Below are 18,339 nucleotides of genomic sequence, written 5' to 3' on the forward strand. Positions count from 1 at the left end.
CGGGTGAATCAGTAGGCCTGCATGAATATTTATACTACTCTCTAATATACTGTTCTGCTTGAAATTAACAGAACAATTTTGGGATCTTACTCAAAAGAAATGTAAGATCTACATTGATATTTGGAGTTAAAAGTTTGTTACTACAATGAATACTGTATTTTTACAAACATCCAGACTTTGCCAATCTTATTCTACATTAAGATCTTCAGTACAATGAAAAACATTGGATTTAATGAATACTAGTCATTTCCTTGACATTTCTATGGATTTGCAGACAGAGGTGTAAACAAAGGATACATCTAAACATCTCTATAGAAAATGAAGCCATTAAAAAGCAGTATTACAACTGAGGTAGAAGTAAAGGAAAAAGCAATTTAGCAAGGACCAGTACAACAGTAAACTTAACATTAAAAAATGTCAGAACTTATATTGAAAAGGGAAAATCCCATATTCCTCTTTCAGTGCAATTCATTTAATGGTCAATTTTCTTGTCTATATTCATTTCAATACCAATGTATTGATCATAAATTTCATTTAAATAAATACAATAAGTTACAAAGATGGTAAAGGGTACAATAGATTTATTTAGCCAGCTGGAAATTTATGCAGCCATGTTTTGCTGACATGGACTATTTCATTCTAAAACACTATTTTACTTAAACCTTTGCCCTTGTCTTAGTCATGTTTGGCTTTTCCTTTTTTCTTCTTTTTCCCATTTTCTGCAACTAGCCTGTTTTCTGATTTGATTATACCATTAGCCATAGCATTGCCATTTGCAATCACTTTTCCAGATTTGCTGTGCTCTCTCTTTGGTTCCCTGTAGGTCTGGTAATAAAAGTTGGCGAAGAGGATGATGAAAGAAATGGCATAAGCGATCAATGCCCAGTGCATCCATCGTGGAAAAGGGCAATCAATGTACAGGGAGTATGCCGTATGGCCTATGGTTACATGAAACTGCACCTGTATTAAGAGAGAATAATATTTGTAATGTAATATTTGTAATTTTGATTTAATGTCGAAATATTAATTTCTATTTTTCAGATTATTTTTCTCTCCTACATTTTAAGTACAGTACCTTAAAATTAAGAACAATCTAAAAAATTTATGGAACCATTTCTGCATTCAGAATGAAAATTCAAATATTTCCTGATTATGTGAATGCTTTAAGTAAATGTTTACAGAACAATGTACAAACAATACAACATTCATTAAAGTAGATAAATCCCCAAGGTCTGACTTAGTACTTGCTAGGATTTTGTAGTTTAGCCAAGAAATTGCAGAGGCCCTTGCAGTGATTTTTGATTCATAGAAACATAGAAACATAGAAAATAGGTGCAGAAGTAGGCCATTCGGCCCTTCGAGCCTGCACCGCCATTTATTATGATCATGGCTGATCATCCAACTCAGAACCCAGCCTTCCCTCCATACCCCCTGACCCCTGTAGCCACAAGGGCCATATCTAACTTCCTTTTAAACATAGCTAATGAACTGGCCTCAACAGTTTGCTGTGGCAGAGAATTCCACAGATTCACCACTCTCTGTGTGAAGAAGTTTTTCCTAATCTCGGTCCTAAAAGGCTTCCCCTCTATCCTCAAACTGTGACCCCTCGTTCTGGACCTCCCCAACATCGGGAACAATCTTCCCGCATCTAGCCTGTCCAATCCCTTTAGGATCTTATACGTTTCAATCAGATCCCCCCTCAATCTTCTAAATTCCAACGAGTACAAGCCCAGTTTATCCAGTCTTTCTTCATATGAAAGACCTGCCATCCCAGGAATCAATCTGGTGAACCTTCTTTGTACTCCCTCTATGGCAAAGATGTCTTTCCTCAGATTAGGGGACCAAAACTGCACACAATACTCCAGGTGTGGTCTCACCAAGGCCTTGTACAACTGCAGTAGTACCTCCCTGCTCCTGTACTCGAATCCCCTCACTATAAATGCCAGCATACCGTTCGCCTTTTTCACCGCCTGCTGTACCTGCATGCCCACTTTCAATGACTGGTGTATAATGACACCCAGGTCTTGTTGCACCTCCCCTTTTCCTAATCGGCCACCATTCAGATAATAATCTGTTTTCCTATTTTTGCCACCAAAGTGGATAACTTCACATTTATCCACATTAAATTGCATCTGCCATGAGTTTGCCCACTCACCCAACCTATCCAAGTCACCCTGCATCCTCTTAGCATCCTCCTCACTGCTAACACTGCCACCCAGCTTCGTGTCATCCGCAAACTTGGAGATGCTGCATTTAATTCCCTCATCCAAGTCATTAATATATATTGTAAACAACTGGGGTCCCAGCACTGAGCCTTGCGGTACCCCACTAGTCACCGCCTGCCATTCTGAAAAGGTCCCGTTTATTCCCACTCTTTGCTTCCTGTCTGCTAACCAATTCTCCACCCACACCAATACCTTACCCCCAATACCGTGTGCTTTAAGTTTGCACACTAATCTCCTGTGTGGGACCTTGTCAAAAGCCTTTTGAAAATCCAAATATACCACATCCACTGGTTCTCCCCTATCCACTCTACTAGTTACATCCTCAAAAAATTCTATGAGATTCGTCAGACATGATTTTCCTTTCACAAATCCATGCTGACTTTGTCCAATCATTTCACCGCTTTCCAAATGTGCTGTTATCACATCCTTGATAACTGACTCCAGCAGTTTCCCCACCACCGACGTTAGGCTAACCGGCCTATAATTCCCCGGTTTCTCTCTCCCTCCTTTTTTAAAAAGTGGGGTTACATTAGCCACCCTCCAATCCTCAGGAACTAGTCCAGAATCTAACGAGTTTTGAAAAATTATCACTAATGCATCCACTATTTCTTGGGCTACTTCCTTAAGCACTCTGGGATGCAGACCATCTGGCCCTGGGGATTTATCTGCCTTCAATCCCTTCAATTTACCTAACACCACTTCCCTACTAACATGTATTTCGCTCAGTTCCTCCATCTCACTGGACCCTCTGTCCCTTACTATTTCTGGAAGATTATTTATGTCCTCCTTAGTGAAGACAGAACCAAAGTAATTATTCAATTGGTCTGCCATGTCCTTGCTCCCCATAATCAATTCACCTGTTTCTGTTTGCAGGAGACCTACATTGGTCTTTATCAGTCTTTTCCTTTTTACATATCTATAAAAGCTTTTACAGTCCGTTTTTATGTTCTCTGCCAGTTTTCTCTCATAATCTTTTTTCCCCTTCCTAATTAAGCCCTTTGTCCTCCTCTGCTGAACTCTGAATTTCTCCCAGTCCTCAGGTGAGCCACTTTCTCTGGCTAATTTGTATGCTACTTCTTTGGAATTGATACTATCCCTAATTTCTCTTGTCAGCCACGGGTGCATTACCTTCCTTGATTTATTCTTTTGCCAAACTGGGATGAACAATTGTTGTAGTTCATCCATGCGATCTTTAAATGCCTGCCATTGCATATCTACCGTCAATCCTTTAAGTGTCATTTGCCAGTCTATCTTAGCTAATTCACGACTCATACCTTCAAAGTTACCCCTCTTTAAGTTCAGAACCTTTGTTTCTGAATTAACTACGTCACTCTCCATGTTAATGAAGAATTCCACCATATTATGGTCACTCTTACCCAAGGGGCCTCTCACGACAAGATCGCTAATTAACCCTTCCTCATTGCTCAAAACCCAGTCCAGAATAGCCTGCTCTCTAGTCGGTTCCTCGACATGTTGGTTCAAAAAACCATCCCGCATACATTCCAAGAAATCCTCTTCCTCAGCACCTTTACCAATTTGGTTCACCCAGTCTACATGTAGATTGAAGTCACCCATTATAACTGCTGTTCCTTTATTGCACACATTTCTAATTTCCTGTTTAATACCATCTCCGACCTCACTACTACTGTTAGGTGGCCTGTACACAACTCCCACCAGCGTCTTCTGTCCCTTAGTGTTACGCAGCTCTACCCATATTGATTCCACATCTTCCCGGCTTATGTCCTTCCTTTCTATTGCGTTAATCTCTTTTTTAACCAGCAACGCCACCCCATCTCCCCTTCCTTCATGTCTATCCCTCCTGAATATTGAATATCCCTGAACGTTGAGCTCCCATCCCTGGTCACCCTGGAGCCATGTCTCTGTGATCCCAACTATATCATAATCATTAATAACAATCTGCACTTTCAATTCATCCACCTTATTACGAATGCTCCTTGCATTGACACATAAAGCCTTCAGGCGCTCTTTTACAACTCTCTTAGCCCTTTTTAATGCTTGCCCTGGATTTGTCGGCCTGCCACTTTTACTTTTCCCCTTTGTACTTTTTGCTTCTACGCTCACTTTACACCCCTCTGTCTCTCTGCACTGGTTCCCATCCCTCTGTTGTGAACTAACCTCCTCACACCTAGCCTCTTTAATTTGATTCCCACCCCCCAACCATTCTAGTTTAAAGTCACCTCAGTAGCCCCCGCTAATCTCCCTGCCAGGATATTGGCCCCCTAGGATTTAAGTGTAACCCGTCGTTACCCAAATGGTGAAGTTCCCAAAAACTAGAAGGTGGCTAAAGTTAACCCATTATTTGAAAAAATATAGCAAGGATAAATCAGGGAATTACAGGCTGGTCAGTCTGACATCAGTAGCCGGGAAGTTACTGGAGGGAATCCTGAGGAACAGGATCTACCAGCTTTTGAATAGACTGCTTTCTTCTCTACAATACCTATGTCTTAAGTACCTGATGAGCACTTTTCAAAAATTCTATGGAACATTTCTACACTGCAATGAAAATCCAGATATTTCTGGGTTACCTAAATGCTTCAAATGAATGCATAAGGTAGTTCAATTCCCAGCTTTTGATAGTCTAATTAGGGGGAGTCAACATGGCTTTGTGCATGGCAAGTCATTCTTATAAATCTTGTAGAACTTTTGAAGAGGTTACCAAAAAGATATATGAAGGAAGGGCAGTGGATGTTGTTCATTTGGCTATCAACGAGGCTTTCAACAGGTCCTGCCTGCATGGTAGGCTGGGCTGGGAGGTTAGGTCCCATGGGATCCAAGCAGAACTTGTTAAGTAAATTCAAAACTGGCTCAGAGGTAGGAAGCAGAGGGGGTGGTTGAAGGTCGTTTCTTGGAATGGAGGCTGGTAACCAACATCTGTTGCGGGGGTTGCTGTTGGGAGCCTAGTTATTCATTATTTATATAAATGGTCTGGATGTGAATGAACAAGACTTTACCAATGAGTTTGCAGATGAGACAAAATTTGGAAACGTTACTGATATTGCAGAGTTATCATAGATTGCAGAGGGATGTTGATCAGTTACGGAAGAGGGCTGTGGAGTGACAAATAGATGTTAAGTGATGCATTTTGTTAAGCCAAACCATCATAGTACTTGTACTATGGAACTATGAAATGTTATGGAACAGAGGAACCTAGGAGTACAAATGAATTATTTGTTGAAAGTGCCATCATAGATAGACAAGGTGGTGAAAAAAAAATCATTCAGCATGTTGGTGTACATCAATAAGGGTCATAAGTATAGGAGTTGGGATATTGTGTTGCAGTTGTAAGAGTTGTTGCTGAGGCTGCAGTTAATACTGTACAGTTTTGGCCACTCGGTTATAAGATGTGGCTAAACTGGGAAGAGTGCAGAAAAGATTTACAAGAACGTTGCCAGAACTATAAGGCCTGAATTATAGGTAAATGTTAGCCAGGCTTGATCTTTATTACTTTGGGAGAAGAAGCAATGATTTTCTAGAGATTTAAAATTATGAGAGCTTTAGATAAGGCAGATAAGCAGTCTTTTCCCCCCGAGTAAAATAAATTCAAACTGATTTTGAAGTCTAAAACTAGATGCTACAAACTTCAGTGAGAGGGGAAAAGTCTAAAATGGACTTGAAGGGCAACCTTTTCAAGTACGGGTGCTGAGTATTTGGAATGAGCTGCCAGAAGTGGTTGAACCAGGTACAACAGTATAATTTAAGTATTTGCATAGGTACATGCAGGGGTGGGATATAGAGGGATATGGGCTGAATGCAGGAAATTGGGAATAGATGGTTGGACACCATGGTCAGCATGGACTCATTGGGCTGAAGGACCTGTATTGCTCCATTGCTCTATGACAAAAATACTACATATGTGCAGTAACAAAAGTGTTAGGCCCAAACATTTAATACGGGGTGTCAACTTATCTTTAGAAAAGTATTACACAAAGAAAGAGTGAAAATAAGCTTACTTTTACTTGGTAAAATATCTAAAAATATGGAAGAAGAAAGGTATTGCCCAGAGCAAGTTCTACTACTTTAAAGGAGCATAAATTCAGGATTAAGGAAAACTCCAAGGCATTCTACAAGTATGTGAAGAACAAGAGGATAAGATGTAAGAGAATAGGACCAATCAAGTGTGACAGTAGAGAAGTGTGTATGGAAACAGAGGAGATAGCAGAAGTACTTAATGAGAACTTTGCTTCAGTGTTCACTATGGAAAAAGATCTTGGCAATTGTAGGGATGCTTACAGTGGACTGAAAAGCTTGAGCATATAGACATTAAGAAAGAGGATGTGCTGAAGCTTTTGGAAAGCATCAAGTTGGATAAGTCTCTGGGACCGGATGAGATACACCCCAGGCTAATGTGGGAGGCGAGGGAGGAGATTGCTGAGCCTCTGGCAATGATCTTTGCATCATCAATGGGAACGGGAGAGGTTCTGGAGGATTGGAGGGTTGCGGATGTTGTTCCATTATTCAAGAAAGGGCGCAGAGACAGCCCAGGAAATTATAGACCAGTGAGTCTTACTTCAGTGGTTGGTAAGTTAATGGAGAAGATCCTGAGGTGCAGGATTTATGAACATTTGGAGAGGCATAATATGATTAGGAATAGTCAGCATGGCTTTGTCAAAGGCAGGTTGTGCCTTACAAGTCTGATTGAGCTTTTTGAGGATGTGACTAAACACACTGATGAAGGTGGAGCCACAGATGTTGCAATGTAATGATGCAGCTCTATAAAACTCTGGTTAGGCCACACTTGGAGTACTGTGTCCAGTTCTGGTCGCCTCACTATAGGAAGGATATGGAAGCACTGGAAAGGGTACAGAGGAGATTTACCTGGATGCTGCCTGGTTTAGAGAGTATGGATTATGATCAGCGATTAAGGGAGCTAGGGCTTTACTCTTTGGAGAGAAGGAGGATGAGAGGAGACATGATAGAGGTGTACAAGATAATAAGAGGAATAGATAGAGTGGATAGCCAGCGCCTCTTCCCCAGGGCACCACTGCTCAATACAAGAGGACATGGCTTTAAGGTAAGGGATGGGAAGTTCAAGGGGGATATTAGAGGAAGGTTTTTTACTCAGGGAGTGGTTGGTGTGTGGAATGCACTGCCTGAGTCAGTGGTGGAGGCAGATACACTAGTGAAGTTTAAGAGACTACTAGACAGGTATATGGAGGAATTTAAGGTGGGGGGTTATATGGGAGGCAGTGTTTGAGGGTCGGTACAACATTGTGGGCCAAAAGGCCTGTAATGTGCTGTACTATCCTATGTTCTACGTATATGGATTTCAGCAAGGCATTTGATAAGGTACCCCATGCAAGGCTTATTGAGGAAGTAAAGAGGCATGGGATCCAAAGGGACATTGCTCTGTGGATCCAGAACTGACTTCCCCACAGAAGGCAAAGAGTGGTTGTACATGAGATATATTCTGCATGGAGGTCAGTGACCAGTGGTGTGCCTCAAGGATCTGTTCTGGGACCCCAACTCTTCGTGGTTTTTATAAATGACCTGGATGAGGAAGTGGAGGGATGGGTTAGTAAATTTGCTGATGACACAATGGTTGGGGATGTTGTGGATAGTATGGAGGGCTGTCAGAGGTTACAGTGGGACATTGATAGGATGCAAAACTGGGCTGAGAAGTGGCAGATGGAGTTCAACCTGGATAAGTGTGAGGTGGTTCATTTTGGTAGGTCAAATATGATGGCAGAATATCGTATTAATGGTAAGAAACTTGGCAGTGTGGAGGATCAGAGGGATCTTGGGGTCCAAGTCCATAGGACACTCAAAGCTGCTGCGCAGGTTGACTCTATGATTAAGAAGACATACGGTGCGCTAGTCTTCATCAATTGTGGGATTGAGTTTAAGAGCCAAGAGATAATGTTGCAGCTGTATAGGACCCTGGTCAGACCCCACTGTGCTCAGTTCTGGTCACCTCACTATAGGAAGGATGTGGAAACCATAGAAAGGGTACAGAGGAGATTTACAAGGATGTTGCCTGGTTTGGGGAGCATGCCTTATGGGAATAGGTTGAGCGAACTTGGTCTTTTCTCCTTGGAGTGACGGAGGATGAGAGGTGACCTGACAGAAGTGTACACGGTGATGAGAGACATTGATCGTGTGGATAGTCAGAGGTTTTTTCCCCAAGGCGTTTATGGCTAGCACGAGAGGGCACAGTTTTCAGGTGCTTGGAAGTAGGTACAGAGGAGATGTCAGGGCTAAGTTTTTTTTTAAACACAGAGAGAGGTGAGTGTGTGGAATGGGCTGCTGGCGACAGTGGTGGAGGCAGAAATGATAGGGTCTTTTAAGAGACTCCTGGATAGATACATGGAACTTAGAAAAATAGAGGGCAATGGGTAACCCTAGGTAACTTCTAAGGTAAGGACATGTTTGGCACAGCTTTCTGGGCCGAAGGGCCTGTATTGTGCTGTAGGTTTTCTATGTTTCTAAATTTCAATGAATCAGTGAATATTTGTAAATTTTTGTGTATTCAAACTTAAAAGTATAAAGCCTTTGAAAACTAAGCAGTACTTATATGATTACAATGGAGAAATAGTTTAGATACTAAAGCAAAGTAACACATGCAAGTAGGCAACATATGCCTTGGCTAGAAGTAGTCATAGTCATACTTTATTGATCCCGGGGGAAATCGGATTTTCGTTACAGTTGCACCATAAATAATAAATAGTAATAAAACCATAAATAGTTAAATAGTAATATGTAAATTATGCCAGTAAATTATGAAATAAGTCCAGGACCAGCCTATTGGCTCAGGGTGTCTGACCCTCCAAGGGAGGAGTTGTAAAGTTTGATGGCCACAGGCAGGAATGACTTCCTATGACACTCTGTGCTGCATCTCGGTGGAATGAGTCTCTGGCTGAATATACTCCTGTGCTCACCCGGTACATTATGTAGTGGATGAGAGACATTGACCAAGATGGCATGCAACTTAGACAGCATCCTCTTTTCAGACACCACCGTGAGAGAGTCCAGTTCCATCCCCACAACATCACTGGCCTTACGAATGAGTTTGTTGATTCTGTTGGTGTCTGCTGTCCCAGCACACAACAGCAAACATGATGGCACTGGCCACCACAAACTTGTAGAACATCCTCAGCATCGTCCAGCAGATGTTAAAGGACCTCAGTCTCCTCAGGAAGTAGAGATGGCTCTGACCCTTCTTGTAGACAGCCTCAGTGTTCTTTGACCAGTCCAGTTTATTGTCAATTCGTATCCCCAGGTATTTGTAATCCCCAGTACCTTAGCTCTCCTCAGGTCTACCACCAACTCCTTAGTCTTTTCACATTAAGCTGCAGCTAATTCTGCTCACACCATGTGACAAAGTTTCCTACCATAGCCCTGTACTCAGCCTCATCTCCCTTGCTGATGCATCCAACTATGGCAGAGTCAACCGAAAACTTCTGAAGATGACAAGACTCTTGCAGTAGTTCAAGTCCGAGGTGTAAATGGTGAAGAGAAAGGGAGACAAGGCAGTCCCCTGTGGAGCCCCTGTGCTGCTGATCACTCTGTCCGTTTATACATATCATAAATGTATGATAGTCAAGATGCCTGTTTAGATTTGAAAACTAAAATCAAATCATCAAATCTTGAAAGTGATTTACAGAGGATTAAATCAAAATCTGTTTATAGAATATTATCTTTCATTAACTATAAATAACTGGGTGCTGCCTTGAAGTTCTTCTCCAGACAGCAGAGAAAAATTGGCAATACACTAGCTTCAACAATCTCTATTCAGCCTTTGTCCAGGGATTAATTTTCAAACAAGCCTATATGTAATTTTATCTACAATTATTTTATTTATCATATATAAACAATATATTGAAATTTCATTGTGCAATCCTTTCTTTTTGTTTTCCAAATTACATAACAATAATAAATTCTCACCATATTTTTAAGAGCGATTTTTGGGTTTAGGTAATATTCATTTAGCAATTGACTTTTGCTACCAGTCTTGACATCTGAATATGTATTGTGGATTTAATTTGGAGTGCAGCTCTGAACAATGGATTCCTAAAAGCAATGAATCCCAGACCAGACAACAAGGATTAAAATTCATTTGGATGTCTGGGGGTATGGATGCGAAATCAGGAGATGTGTAGGTTGTATGTAGTTTCAAAGAAAGCATTATCCATACATTATAAATATAGAATTGTCCTTTGATGTTTGGTAAATAAAATATCAAGCCCTAAGTTGGGCCAGCAGACCCTTCAACTGAAAGCATCTCCATATGATGCCTGCTGTACCTTGTTTTGTCGAATAAAGAAGCTGTTTTGCATCTACCACTTATTTTCTCTAATGACTTCAATCACGCAACAACAATATTGTTTTTGCCATTTTTGTGAACTCCTGCAAACTGAAAAAGAATCTAGTGCTTTTCCGGCATATACGAGGGGTGATCGATAAGTTTGTGGCCTAAGGTAGAAGGAGTCATTTTAGAAAACCTAGCACATTTATTTTTCAACATAATCCCGTCCTACATTTACACACTTAGCCAAGCTGTCGTGGAGCATACGGATCTTGGACCTCCAGAAAGTGTCCACAGCAGGGGTGATCGATAAGTTTGTGGCCTAAGGTAGAAGCAGATGAATTATACAGCTCTCGTTACATGCACATACAGTTCAACTCTTTCAGTGATTATGCAGAAAGTTTGAAGTTAATAACTCATCTCCTTCTACCTTAGGCCACGAACTTATCAATCACCTCTGATGAGTTATTAACCTCAAACTTTCTGCATGATCACACAAAGAGTTGAACTGCACGTGCATGTAACAAGAGCTGTATAACTCATCTCCTTCTACCTTAGGCCACAACTTTATCAATCACCCCTGCCATGGACACTTTCTGGAGGTCCAAGATCTGTATGCTCCACGACCACTGGACTAAGTGTGTAAATGTAGGACGGGACTATGTTGAAAAAGAAATGTGCTAGATTTTCTAAAATTGACCCCTTCTAGCTTAGGCCATGAACTTACCAATCACCCCTCGTATGACGAATAAACTCTTCTAGGGCTTCAAGCCGGGTACAGGTACCCAGCTTGAAGTCTGAAAAGAGTTTATCCTGCAAAGTGTCTATCTCTAGGAGGTGTCAAAACAAACATTATACAGACTTCTCCGTAAGCCTTCTATGTGACTTTGCGTGGGGAAAATTTTTCTTTATAAACATTTTCAGCTGTGCACAGCACTTCAACCAAAAGATGTTGGCAGGCCTGGAGGCAAGTGGTCCTGATGAACTCAATGCAGACATTAAGTAAGTTACTGGTGAGTACATCTTGCTGAAAAGCACAGTTGACAACATTGACAACACTGCTACCATCATGTCAATAATCAACAAAAAAAATCTATTTTAGCATAATAAAACTTAACTTTAGACTATGATTTATAAATATCAATCATGATTAGTATACTGATTTGTGAGATTCTAATATTTACACAGTTTCAGTATGAAAAAAAGTAGTGAGTGTTTATAGCAAGTAGAGATGGTATGTAATTAGTTAATTTATTTAGAGCGGGTAAGTGCCCATGTTTATAGGATTGTTATAATTGGTAAGCAGTGTATAAATCACCCATAAAGCAATGTCTGACTGTAGTTTAAAAAAGTTACAGCTAGAAAAAAATTGGTAATAATCAATTCTTAATGTACAAATAAATTTAATAAAATATATAAAATTTCTCTAAAAGATTTTAGTTACCAATTGTAAGATGGTCAAGTATCGTTTCCACCAGAGATATTTCTGAAACTGTGGGCCACAAGCTGCTAGTCCATAGTACAAATACATGACAATATGGATTACAGCATTCATATGAGCTCCAAAAAAAGCTGGAAAAAAAATCAAAATTAAAGAATTACAAATAAATGCATTCATCAAAATTGATGACTTTGTAATAGTTAATTTTCTTAAAAGTTTACAGTACATGAAATCCAATCATACAGAGAATATTTTGCCAAATGCTCCTATGTTAACCCTTTCATTCCTGGAATCATCCTCATGAACCTCCTCTGGACACTCTCCAATGATAACACATCCTTTCTGAGATATGGGGCCCAAAACTGTTGACAATACTCCAAGTGTAGCCTAAATAGTGTCTTATGAAGGCTCAGCATTATCTTCTTGCTTTTATATTCTATTTCCCTTGAAATAAATGCCAACATTTCATTTGCCTTCTTTACCACAGACTCAACCTGTAAATTAACCTTCTGGGAATCCTGCACAAGGACTCCTAAATCCCTCAGCAGTTCTGATGTTTGAACCTTCTCCCCATTTAGGTAACAGTCTGCACAATTGTTACATTTCCCAATATTGTATTCCATCTGCCACTTTTTCACTCATTTTTCCAATTTATCTAAGTCCAGCTGCACCACTAGTCACTGGCAGCCAACCAGAAAAGGCCCCCTTTATTCCCACTCACTGCCTGTCAGCCATTCCTCTATCATACCAGTATCCTTCCTGTAATGTCGTAGGATTTTATCTTGTTAAGTAGCCTCATGTGTGGCATCTTATCAAATGGCTTCTGAAAATCCAGGTAAATGACATCCACTGCCTCTCCTTTGTCCACCCTGCTTGTTAGCTTTTCCAAGAACTCTAACAGATTGGTCAGGCAAGATTTCCCTTTACAGAAACCGTGCTGACTTTGAGTTATTTTATCATTAGTCTCCAAGTGCCTAGAAACGTCATCCTGAATGGAATCTATGCCTCTTGAAAGTTATTGCCCTTATCCAGGCAAGTGAAGAATATTCCATCATATTCCTAACTTGGCTCTTTGGTAGATGAAGAAGTTCTGGGGTGTCAGGGTGAGTCACAGTATCCTATCTTCTTAGTTGCACTGGTAATTTCAAGTTCATCATCATCTGATTGCAAAATATACAACCAAATGAAAAGAAGCTCCTCTAGACATCGATACATCCACAAAACATATCACACAGAACATTGACCAATATATTACCATAAATAAGTTAATAAATTATAATTCAAAATGTGTGCAGTGCACAGCACAGGTAAACAGTAAGCAGTGGCGGCAGGCCAAGTCCTGATGCTTCAGACCTCCTTCCTGATGATAATGAGTCAAACAGATTGTGGGATGAGTGGCTGGGATCCTTAACAATGCTTTGGGCCCCTTGTTTGCAATGCACTCAGTAGATGTCACAAATGGGGGCCGGGGGAGACCCTGATAACTGTCTCAGCAGTTTTTACTATCCTATGCAGGATATTGCAGTCCAATGCCTTGCGACTTCCGTGCCTCACAATGATGCAGCCAGACAGAATATTCTTGATGGTGCTCCTGTGGAAAGTTGTTTGAATGAGTGCTGGGAGCCTTACACACCTCAATTTCCTCAGAAAGTGTCGACACTGCAGTTTCTTCTTGACTAGTGAGGAGGTGTTGCACACTGAGCAATTTTGTGCTCTTCATTCTCTCCATGGCAGAGCCATCAATGTGCAGTGGAGAATGGTTGACCTGTGACTTCCCAAAGGTCCATAAACCCATAGTCATCTCTTTTGTCTTGTCCACATTGAGACTCAGGTCATTGTTTTTGCACCATTTGACAAGCGTCTCTACCTCTTCTCTGTATACAGGTGCCCCCCCCCCCCGTTTTTTGAACATTTGCTTTATGACACCTCGCTGCTACAAAAGCCCTACATTAGTTACCTGTTTTCACTAACAGAAGGTGTTTTCACTGTTACGAAAAAAAGGCAGTGCGTGCCCCGAGCAGCCAAGCTCCTCCCCTGGAACTGTATTCTAGCCAGCATTGCTTAAACACATACCTGTGTACATCTGTGCTTTATGTCGATTTATTTCGAGCATCCGTTAGCAAGATGAGTTCTATGGTATCAGAAAAGCCTAAAAGAACTCGTAAGGGTGTTACACTTAGTGTAAAATTAGACATAATTAAGCATTTCGATCGTGGTGAACGAAGTAAGGACAAAGTGACTGTGGCTTGTGGAAGTTGATGAAGATGATGTTGAAGAGGTTTTGGCATCCCATGACCAAGAACTGATAGATGAAGAGCTGATGCAATTGGAAGAAGAAAGGATAACAATCGAAACTGAATGCAGTAGCAAACGGACAGAAAGTGAAGTCGTCCAGGAACTGAATGTGAAGCAACTGCGTGAGATTTTCGCTGCAATTAACAACAATGATTGCAGAAAAGTGCAACTTTAATTTTGAAAGGGTACATAGGTTTAGGGCATATTTGCAGGATGGTTTGAGTGCTTACAAAGAACTGTACAATAGAAAAATGCGCGAGGCTAAGCAGTCAAGCATACTGTCGTTTTTAAGCCTTCCACATCAGCCACAGCAGATGACAAACCTCGACCTTCGACATCGAGGCAGGCAGACATAGAAGAAGGTGACCTGCCTGCCCTGATGGAAATAGATGACGATGAGATGACACCCCAGTGTCCCACCACCCCAACCTCCGACAACTCAGCCTAACACACCATCATCAGTGTGCTCGCTGTCTTCCCGATTCCTGTAAGTGATACTACACTGTACATACATTATTTTTGCTTTATATAGGCTGTGTATTTTTATGTGTTATTTGGTATGATTTGGCAGCTTCATAGCTTAAAGGTTACTGGACAGAGTCTTCCTGCCAAGAGTGCTTGCGCCGAGTGTTTCTGCCGAGAGTGCTTGCGTGCGATTTTCGCTGCGCTAGACAGTGCTTCAATGATTGCAGAAAAGTATTTCTACTTTATGTGGGCTGTGTATTTATCGTATCATTCCTGCTTTTACTATAAGTTACTGTTATTTTAGGTTTTATGTATTATTTGGCATGATTTTGTAGGTTATTTTTTGTATCTGAGAATGCTCAAAATTTTTTCCTATATTAATAAATGGCAATTGCTTATTCATTTTACGACATTCTGGCTTACGAACTATTTCGTAGGAACGCTCTACCTTCGGATAGTGGGGGAAACCTGTACTGGCTCATTATGGTTGCTGATAAGGCCAACCACCGAAGTATCATAAGCGAACTTGATCATGTGGTTTGAGCTGAATCCGGCAGTGCGGTTGTAAGTCAGCAATGTAAACACAGCCCAGGGGGTACCAGCGCTCTGCGCAATGGAGCTTGAGATCTAGTTACAGAGAGGGGTGTTGATTAACAATGTTGACAGTTTACCCACCTGCCTCCGAGGGATGATCGAGCTGAAGTTGATGAGCAACATCCAGGCGTACTGTGTTCTAGGTGAGACAGGACAGAATGGAGGGCCAAAGCTAGAGCATCATCAGTAGGCTGCTTTGAGTGTTAGGCAAACTAGGATGGATCCAATGGTCCATTTGCCAGCTGCTCAAAGCACTTCATGATTGTTTATGTCAGTGCCACTGGGCAGTAATGTTTATGTGGTGTAGTTTGAGGCTCTGGTCTATGGTAACCCTTAGTGATGATGAGTGACCAGACATGGGTATTTTTGCTGAACGTCATGACGAGGTTGTCTGACTTCTGAGATGTGAAGATCACTGTCTGAAACTTTTTGGATGAAATGTTAATATCTAACTTTGGCTTCTTCTTCAAGTAGGTGTCAAGATTTGACCGCCTTTTCTTAAGTTTCCCCACATGAAGCAGTTCTCAGTAGCAGGAAATCATGTCAAGAACACCTCTCTTTGCCTTATCGCTTTGCTCCTAGTCAGGCTCATTACTGATGAATTGGTTCATGATTTGTGTGATCATGGTGATGCAAGTGCTGAGAAATTTTGTGGTGAGGTTTCTTGCTGGTGTTTCCTCTTCTCCATCCAAGTCCTCAGATTCATCAGGATGTGTTGCTCTGCCAATTCTCCAAAGCATGTCAAATTTCTCAGGACGGCCCGGGGCATTATCAAGCACCAATAATGCTTTAGGTCAAGGTCATACTCCTCACAATACCATTTCACTGCTGGACAAAAATGTGAAACAAACTAATATTGGAAAACATCAATTGAGTCACTCAGGCTTTCTTGTTTCATTTCCAAATCACTGGTAGACTTGACTTCAAAATGCCTTTCATTGCTCGTGGTGTTTCAGAGTGATGCACAATCACATGCTTTAACTTAAGTCACCTTTAGCATTACCTCCTAGCAAGAGAATTAATTGGTTCTTTGCAGCCACGAATCCAGATGCTATTTTCTTTTCTTGGGAAATGAATGTACGAGAAGGCATTCTTTTCCAAAATGGGTCCATTTCATCCACATTGAAGACAAGCTTGGGAGGATAATAGTCCTTTTCAACTACAGCCAGCATTGCAGGAAATTCCTGGGCTGCTTTGCTGTCTGCACTAGCCGCTTCACCAGAGATATGTATGCTATGGAGGTTACTACACTGTTTAAATCTATCAACCCAACTTCTGCTGGCTGTGAATGTTACTGACATAACTTCTTCTTCTTGAATATGACTAAAGATGCTTTATGCCTTCTCCATTATTAGCAGCTGGCTTAGGGGCATGTTTTGTCGTGTTTGGTCATCCACCCATATATTTAGTCTATTTTTGATTTTTTCAAACAAATGGTTCCTTGAACGAGTCACCTTTGTTCATGATAACTTTGAGATTGCTGTTACAGAAGCTTTTATCTTGCCTGTTTTTTTTTATAATTATTCTGATCATCGATATAGCCAATTTCAAAGAGGCGCCAACATCAACCTGACGCAGCTTCTAAGCGCTGTATCACTTGCAGTTTCACATCTACGCTAATGGTTTTCCTAGACATCTCAGATGTACTACCCTTACTGGAAGTTGCAAGCCATTTTCCAGACATCATGGGTAAAAAAAAAAAATGGAATAAATTGCTGAGGAAGCAAGTGGGGGAGGCAGAACATGAACTAATACATAATTGGCTGAGAGTTGTTCAGAGCGTATGTAAAGTGCTCTCATTGGCTGATTCAATGTTTACTATAATGGCGGTCACTTAAGAGGTTTTAAGTGTTTAAGAATTAATTTTAAGGTTTAACAATAAATTTTTGCCATTTTCAAAAATTTCAATAAAGAATTGAATAACCGCTTTATAACGAATCAACACTATGTGGGATAGCATTACGCGGGCTTTGAGTGTACTAAAAACTATTAGACCACATTGTATAGGCTTTGCTGTATGCAGGCATGTTTTATTTCCCTAAGGAGTTGCAAAACATTGGACAATCAGAACATCCCCTCTTCTGATGTTGTAATGGAAAGATTATTGTAGAAACTGCTAAAAATAGTTGGGCTTGGACCTTTCAATAGCATAGGAACACAAGAAGAACATGAGAAACAGGAGCAGGAGGAGGCCATCTGATCCATCGAGCCTGCTCCGTCATTCAATGAGATCATGGACTCATCTCCATCTACCTGCCTCTTCCCCATAACCCTTAATTCCCTGAAAAGGCTATGATAGGGTAGGATTAGGATAGTGTAGAGCTAGGAAGTTTCATCTTCAGCAACCACAATCACAAGACAGACTTAGTCCATTCAGCAAATCAAGTCTGTTCTGGCATTCCATTATGGTTGATTATTATCCCTGCCAACCCCGTTCTCCTGTTTTTTCCCTGTAACCTTTAATACTATGACTAATCAAGAACCTAATAACCTCCACTTTAAATATACCCAATGAATTGGCCTGCACAGTCGTCAGTGGTAATAAACTCAACAGGTGCACCACCCTCTGGCTAAAGAAATTCCTCATCTCTGTTCTATGTGGATGTCCCTCTATTCTGAGGCTGTATACTCTGGTCCCAGACTCCCCAACTGTAGGAAACATCCACTCTATCTTGGCCTTTCAATATTCAACAGGTTTCAATGAGATCCTCTTCATTCTTCTAAACTCCAGTGAGCACAGGCCCAAATCCATCCTCATATGATCACCCTTTCATTTCCAGAATCATTCTCATGAACCTCCTCTGGACCATCTCCAGTGCCAGCACATCCCTTTTTAGATAAGGAGCCCAAAACTGTACTCAATACTCAAAAGTGTGGTCTGACCAATGCTTTATAAAGCCTCAGCATTACATTCTTGCTTTTATATTCTAGTTCTCTTGAACTGAATGAGTTTGCCTTCCTTACCATCGACTCAACCTACATTAACCTTTAGGGAATCCTGCATGAGAACTTCCAATCTCTTTACACCTGATTTTTGAATTTTCCTCTGTTTAGAG

At 41.0% G+C, this 18,339-nt stretch overlaps 1 protein-coding gene across 4 annotated transcripts in view; it reads right to left on the minus strand.

The window, feature by feature from the left end:
• Positions 1 to 564: 564 nt before the first annotated feature.
• elovl4a (ELOVL fatty acid elongase 4a) overlaps positions 565 to 18,339 on the minus strand; it is a 90,319-nt gene continuing 72,544 nt past the window's right edge. For all 4 annotated transcript variants that reach the window (XM_063040336.1, XM_063040338.1, XM_063040339.1 and 1 more), the window contains 2 exons: positions 11,933 to 12,060; positions 565 to 960 (listed from right to left, as the gene is read on the minus strand). In XM_063040336.1, the coding sequence (XP_062896406.1) occupies positions 676 to 960; positions 11,933 to 12,060 (413 nt within the window). In that variant the 3' untranslated portion in view covers positions 565 to 675. The remainder of the gene's footprint in view (positions 961 to 11,932; positions 12,061 to 18,339) is intronic.

Source organism: Mobula hypostoma, chromosome 2, assembly GCF_963921235.1.
Source record: "Mobula hypostoma chromosome 2, sMobHyp1.1, whole genome shotgun sequence".
Lineage (NCBI taxonomy): Eukaryota > Metazoa > Chordata > Chondrichthyes > Myliobatiformes > Myliobatidae > Mobula > Mobula hypostoma.